General features: G+C 31.3%; 1 protein-coding gene across 2 annotated transcripts in view; it reads right to left on the bottom strand.

Annotated features, from left to right (window-relative positions):
• The window catches only part of LOC106458227 (metalloprotease TIKI1-like), a 64389-nt gene extending 63776 nt beyond the window's left edge, over window positions 1-613 (bottom strand). For both annotated transcript variants that reach the window (XM_022384374.1, XM_022384375.1), the window contains exon 1: window positions 485-613. In XM_022384374.1, the coding sequence (XP_022240082.1) occupies window positions 485-535 (51 nt within the window). In that variant the 5' untranslated portion in view covers window positions 536-613. The remainder of the gene's footprint in view (window positions 1-484) is intronic.
• Window positions 614-7700: the final 7087 nt, after the last annotated feature.

Genomic DNA, 7700 nt, shown 5'->3' with positions numbered 1-7700 from the left:
TGTACGATATAGTAGAGTGCTTCCGTTTGAATTGGTTGCAAGTTCATAGCATCATATTTAGCTGATACTTAAAAATTAAATTTTTTAGCATATAATGGGGAAGCACTGCTTCCCTTGCTTTGATTATACCATGTTACTTACGTTTTTTTGCAACTTATTACTGAGTCATTGGTTCTTCGCGAAGTATAGCGTATGTCTCAATACAGGCTCTGCAAAAAAATTATATACCAATTTACTGGCTTAAATCTTTACAAGAATCAAACATACATGTGTAGAATATTGTAATCACGCGTTTTTAACATTTATCAGACCTACAAAGATTTTTCAAACTATCTAAACATATTCAAAGAAATGATGATAAGTCCGTAAATGTTGCTATAGTTCGAAAGGCCTGTACTACGTGGCTCAGCCCGTGGTAAGTTGGGAACTCTCGGAAACTACGTGCAGAATCTACTGTGCAAGAAAGTTAAGGAAATGTTCTTACCAGTAAGCTGAGAATTGTACAAGTCGTGAAGCCATGTAAACTGACTGCCATAATTAGCAGACTGTCTATTTAAACATTCAGAACAAACTGGTTCTTTCCTGGGGCATACGTTCCAGCCAAACTGCAACCATCTTCCACACCCAACCACGACAATCTACGTTGATCGTCAAAACTTAGCCGCTTCGCAAAGGGTATAAAGCTATTGCTTCATGGTTGGCTGATATTTTATTCATTCAGCAAGCTCTTTTCAGATGAAGTGCGCTCGCGCGTTTACTGAACAATAACCAGCAAACACAATGTTATTACTTTTACTTAAAAAGAACAAACCGAAAAGATGCACCTTCTTATGGCATGTTATTAGTAGCAATTAGTTCTACAGTGCTGGGTAAGTTAGATGAAGCTGTTTCGTGAAATACAGAAAATTTTCCACGAGATTCTTCACACAAACACAGCATTTATACTGGTACTGAGAATAGAAATCCAGCGAAAAACAAGACTTCGTTTCACCAAACACATAAACGTGAATGGTTTCGTAGCATCGTTTGTTGTACTAGTTTGATTAACACAGACCTGAAAAATCAGGAAACGTACACAATGAATATACATACAAACTAAACGTATTCAAACAACGAAGCTTTTTAATATATTTACTAAAATAAACAAGGTTCTGCTGCCACGATTTCACATTTAGAAGAAATTAAGATTTGAAAGATTAAAATACAGAAAATTTTGAAACCTTTCAAATCTTAATTTCTTTTCAGTGTGAAATCGTGGCAGCAAGACATTGCTTATTTTAGTAATGAGAAGTATAGCTGTTTCTTGAACGATATGTTTTATACATTGATTAACGGTAGATATTAACACAAGACAAACATTTAGCTTATCATAATCCCTTTGAAATCAGTGGATAATGAATAAAAATCGTTTAAAATTGTATTTAGTGAGAAACGTATATAATTTACGACTTACTGGATATTTTCAAATCATTTTCATTCAGACCTGTAGATATATTTGACTATTAGAGCAGGACGAAAATGAAACCATTGGGACAAACAAAGCGTTACTCAGATAGTATGTGCGACACAAAATCAAGCAGGCAGAGACAGGTGTTTACTACGTGAAATGGAGATTATGTAATGGTAATCAACGTTATCTAAATAAAATGAGCTAAACAATTATATTTTTCAACTGAAATTATTGTTTACCTGGTTTTTGATTTAAGTAGCATAATGATTACTATAGGTTACTCCTTATTCCATGTCGTACTTGTCCCATGTTGTTCAAATGATATAATTATGATGTGTTTATCGTGATCTCGTTGTTGTTAACTAAAAAGTAACGTAATTTGAAATTAGTTGTGTATATAGCAAATAGACACTTTGTATTCTACTAACAAATTTGTGTTATTAATCCACTGGGAATTAAATAATGTTAACACAACATGCTGTGTTTGTTTCTTACATCTATATAAATCATTGTATCTGTATGAGTGATAATGATTGCTAGGACGTTAGTTTAAATCTCATCGCACAAATCTAAAAAAAAAAGGAAAAACATAAAAAATAAAATTAACAAAATAAACGTTCACAACCAAAATTGTTTTTATTCGCAAGCGTACGTTTGGCTGCATTATGATGAAGTATTTTATAACGAAAGAAGCCTGCCTGAAATTTTGTAACTAAACATTCTCTTTCTCTCTATATATATACAATCGTATTTTATGAATTTTTGTTTATGTTTTAAGCAATAAGTAACAGTAATCCTGAATATCGTTTTTTAGACAAAATTGTATTTTCACTTTGTATTTAAATCCCCGTGAGTTACCAGATATTTATTTGTAATAGTTTCCAATAGACTAAACTGTGCATAATGTTTCAACGTTTTTGACGCCACGAGAGCATTTTCATGTTTATTAGACTTTTACAGAGGGTGTTTCACACTCTGGTCTAGCAAACAGCAAATAACCACTTACTTCAGTATTTCTAGTTCGTTTTAGGGTCGTTCCCTAGCTACGATTTTAATAGTTACAATTCACAGTGAAGTTGTTTGTAAACCACTAATTCAGTATCTAGCAATTCATTCTAAAGTTGTTTAAAGTTGTAAACTTACAGTTTAACCAAAGGTCATTTTTAAAGTTGTTTTTAACCTCAAATAAAGGGATTGCATTTCATGCTAGTGTCATTTCTAAAGTTGTGTGAAACTTCCAATAATGGGAGCTACATTTATAGTTAGTGTCGTATTTAAAGTTTTTGTAACCTCCAATAAAGAGGTTGAATTTATTTTTAAAGTCATTTCTAAAGTTGTTTGTAACTTCTAATAAGAAGTTAAACTTTATTCTAGAGTCATTTCTAAAGTTGTTTGTCACCCCAGTAAGAGGGTTGCATTTCATGCTAAAGTCATTTCTAAAATTCTTTGTATCCTCCAAGAATACGAGTAAGAATTACTATAGAGATATTTATAAGGTTGTTTGTAACCTCCAATGAAGGCGAATTCTATTTCATTCTGGAGTCATTTCTAAATATTTTTTGTCACATCCAATGAATGACTTACAGTCTTTCCTAAAGTTGTTTGTAACTTCCAATAAATATCTGGCATTTCATTCTAGTGATGTTTTTAAAGTTGCTTAACCTTCAATAAAAGAGTTGCCTTTCATTCTAGGTTCGTTTCTAAAGTTGTTTGTAACATCCAATAAAAAGATTGTATTTCATGCTGAAAATGTTTTTAATATTACTAGTAATCTCCAATAAAGGGATTAAACTTCAAGCTAAAATCGTTTCTGAAGTTTTTGTTTCCTCCAATAAAGAGATCGCATTTCCTTCTAGATTCATTTGTAAAATTGTTTGTAGCCGCCAATAACGGGATTACATTTCATGATATAGTCGTTTCTAAAGTTGTTTGTAACATTCAATAAAGGAATTACATTTTATGTTAGAGTCGTTTATAAAGTGTCTAACATTTAGCGAAGGGGGTTGCATTTCATAATAAATTCACTTCTAAAGTTGGCTTAAACCTCCGAAAAACGAGTCACAGTTTATTCTAGAGTCATTTCTAAAGTTGTTTGTAACCTCCAATAACGGGATTCTACTTCGTGCTAGAGTTGTTTGTAAAGGTATTTGCATCCTTTAATGAAAAATGTTAATGTTTATTCTATTCAAATAAGTAGGTTGCCTTTTTTAAGTTGTTTGCAACAATCAATAAAGGAGTTGTATTTCATACTAGAGTTGTTTCTAAGCCTGTTTGAAACCTCTAATAAAAGATTGCACTCAAGCTTGAGTCCTTTCTAAACATGTTTGTCATCCTCAATAAAGGAGTTGCATTTCATTATAAAGTCGTTTATAAAGGTGTTTTTAACTTCCAGTAGTGTAATTGTATTTCATTTTAAAATTGATCCTACAATTGTTTGTAACCCCCAATAAAGGAGTTGCATTCATGCAAAATTCTTTTCTATAGTTCTTTGTTTCCTCCTATAAAAGTTGATTCTAAAGTTTTATAGCCTTCAATAAAAGGATTACATTTCATGCTAGATATGCTTTTCAATGTTTTTTTTTTGTAATTCTCAATAAGAGGTTTGCAGTTGTTGCTAGAAATGTTTCGAATGTTAGTAACCTCCAGTAAATAAATTGCACTTCAATCTAAGTCGTTACTAAAAATGTTTGTTTCCGCCAATAAAGATATGTAATTTCCTTCTTGAGTCGTTTCTAAAAATGTTTGTTACTTTTCTTGATGGAGTCGTTTATAAAGTTTTGTAAACTCCAATAAAAGGGTTTCATTTTCTGGTAGAGTAGGTTGTAAAGTTCAATCTACCCTTTAGAGAAGTGGTTACATTTCACACTAAATTTACTTCTAGGATTTCGCATAACGTCCAAAATAACTACTTATAGTTTATATGCTTTCTAAAGTTTTTTGTAACCACCAATAACGAAGTTAAAGTTTATTCTAGTCATTCCTATAGTTGTTTGGAACCTCTAATATCTCCATGTACTATATCCAAACAAGACATTGATGACCATGGTCTTTCACATATTTCTTCTCCTTGAGGCACAAATAATTTTTAATGTCGATACATTCATCCATTTAAATAGACTCTTGACATAAGTCAACTTCTGTATTCCACGGTCTCTCCTTTCTTCAATCTTTCCAATTATGATCAGACTTACATTTTCTTCTTTTCTTATAACGGATCCCAAAAACTCCAACTGTCTTTTTCTAATGGTAGTCAGCAGCTTTCTCCTGCAACTTGCTTTTCACAAAATATTTTCATTTGAGGTGTGACTTGTCCAAAATATCTTTAAGATGCGCCTTAAGAACCATACTCAACTGCTTCAATTCTTTTTTTCCATACTTGGCGGTATCGTCCAACATTCTGATGCATACGTGAAGATTGGTATAACATAACTATCCAAAATTCTTAACTTCATCCCCATAGGAATTTTGCTACTTGTCAGTAACTTATTAATTTTCAGAAATGCGTCTTTTGCCGTCCCTATTCTCTGCTTTATTTCTTGATCACATTTACAATCTGATTATATCCAGCTTCCCAGATAGTTGAATTTATTGATCTGCCTTATCTAAACATCCAGTAAAGGGGTTGTAATTCATGCTAGATTCGTTTCTAAGGTTGTTTGTAAAATCGAATAAAGGGTTGTATTTCTTGCTAGAGTCCTGTCTAAAGTTGTTACTAACCCCCAATAAAGAGGTTGTTTTTCGTGTTACAGTCGTTTTTAAAATTGTTTCTATCCTCAAATAAAAGGGTTATATTTCTTGTTAAAGTCGTTTTTAAAGTTGTTTGTAACCTTCAACAAATGAGTTGCATTTCATGTCAGAGTCCATTCTAAAGTTGTTTGTAACCTTCAACAAATGAGTTGCATTTCATGTCAGAGTCCATTCTAAAGCTGTTTGAAACCTCCACTTAAGGGATTACACTCAAGTTGAGTCTTTCTAAAGATTTTTGTAACCGTCAATAAAGGAGTTGAAATTCATTCTAGAATTGTTTCTAAAGTTTTAACCCCTCCCAATAACAGGATTGCCTTTCATCTTAGAGTCGTTTTTAAAGTTGTTTATAACTTCTGATAAGAAGTTAAAGTTCGCTGTACAGCCATTTCTAAAGTAACTTGTAACCTTCATTAAAGAGGACGCATTTTTGTTATAGAATAATTTCAAACGTTTTCCAACTTTCAATAATGTGTTGCATTTCATGCAAAAAAAAAAAAATTCTAATGTATGTTGTTTGTAATCTCCAATAAATGGGTTTCACTTCAAGCTAAATATGTTTCTAAAGTTGTTTATATCCTCTAATAAAGAGATTGCATTTCCTTCTAAATTCATTTTTAAAGTTGTTTGTAACTTCCAATAACGGGAGTAAATTTCATGATATAGTCGTTTATAAAGTTGTTTATAACTTTTAATAAAGAGATTACATTTCCTGCTGGAGTTTGTATCCTACGATAGAGGGATTTCATGCCATAGTAGAGTCATTTGTAAAGTTCTGTCTATTCTCTAGTGAATGGGTCGCATTTCAAATAAAATTTGTTTCTAAAGTAGGCTGTAACCTCCGAAAAACGATTATAGTTTATTCTAGAGTCATTTCTAAGCATGTCTGTGAGCTCAAATAAATGGGTTGCGTTTCATGCTAGAGTCATTTCTAAATTTGATTGTAACGTCCAGTAAACAGTTGCATTTCATATATATATTCATTTCTAAAGTTGGCTGTAACCTCCAATGAAAGGGTTGTAATTCACGGTATAGTCATTTCTAAAGTTCTTTGTAATATATAGTAAAAGTTTGTTCTTTGTAAAGACGTTTATATTCTTGAAAACAGGGGGTCATATTTATTGTTAGAGTCGATTTTATAGTTCTCTGTAACCTTTAATAGAGGGTTGCGTTTCAGCCTTGAGTCGTTTTTAAAGATGTTTCTATCCTGGAATAAAGGGATTATATTTCTTGTTAGAGTCGTTCTAAAGATTTGTGTACTATCCAATAAAGGAATTGCATATTATTCGATTCTAAAGTTGTTTGTAACCCCAGTAAATAAGTTGAATTGCATGCTAGAGTAGTTTCTAAATTTATTATAACCTCCAGTTAGCTGTTTCTAAAGTTGTTGTTGTTTTTTCTCTCCAATAAAAGGGTTTCATTTCATGCTAAAGATTTGTAACCTCCCATAACCTCCAATAACAGGGTTGAATTTATTAGTAAAGTCATTTTTAAAGTTTGTAACTTTCAATAACGGGATTTTAGTTCTTTTTAGAGCCGTTTTTAAAATTCTTTATAACTGTGTAACATGAATTTAGGTGTTCATTTCTTATAAGTTGTTTCTCAAGTTACTTGTGTCGTATAATAAGAATTTAAAGCTTTTTTGTGAATTATTTCTAAGATTGTTCATAACTTCAAATAGAAATGTTCCATTTCATACCAGAGTAGTTTCTAAGGTTATTTGTAACGTTCAATAAAGAATTTACAGTTCAATCTACAACAGTTTTTAAAGTTATTTGTAACCACCAATAAAAGGATTGTATTTCTTGATAGAGTTGTTTCTAAAGTTGTTTTATGTTTCCCATAAAAAAGTTACAGTTTATTCTAGAGTAATTTCTACAGTTTATTGTAACCAATAATAAAGGAGTTGCATTTTTGCTAAAAAAAAAATTAATGGTGTTTATAATCTCCAATAAAGGGGTTGCGTTTGTTTCTACAGTCGTTTTTAAGATTATTTGTAACTTCTAATTATTCTATAGTCATACCTAAAGTTGCTTTCAACTTCTTTTAGAAATATTGCAGATCATGCTAGAGTAATTTATAATGTTATTTGTAACTTCTAATAAGAAGTTAAATATTACTCTAGAGTCATTTCTAAAGTTATTTGAAGGGCCCAATAAAGAGATTTTTATATCATGCTAGAGTCGTTTCTGAAGTTGTTTGCACCATCCAATAAAGGAGATGCATTTCATTCTAGACTTATTTCAAAAATTTTGTAACCTACAATAAGAGGATTTAAATTCATGTTAAAGTATTTCTAATGTTGTTTGTAACCTTCAATAATGGGGTTACATTTCATGCTAGAATCGTGTGTAGAATTGTTTTTATCCTCCAATAAAGGGATTTCATTAAATGATAGAGTTGTTTCGTAAAGATTTCTCTATCCTCTAGTGAAGACGTTGCATTACTCACTAAAATCGTTTCTAAAGTAGGCTGTAACCTCTAAAAAAGTTTTATAGTTTATTTC

This window comes from Limulus polyphemus, unplaced genomic scaffold (genome assembly GCF_000517525.1).
Source record: "Limulus polyphemus unplaced genomic scaffold, Limulus_polyphemus-2.1.2 Scaffold431, whole genome shotgun sequence".
In the NCBI taxonomy this organism is placed as follows: domain Eukaryota; kingdom Metazoa; phylum Arthropoda; class Merostomata; order Xiphosura; family Limulidae; genus Limulus; species Limulus polyphemus.
The sequence above is the reverse complement of the archived record's forward strand: the minus strand, read 5'-3'. Positions and strand labels throughout refer to the sequence as shown.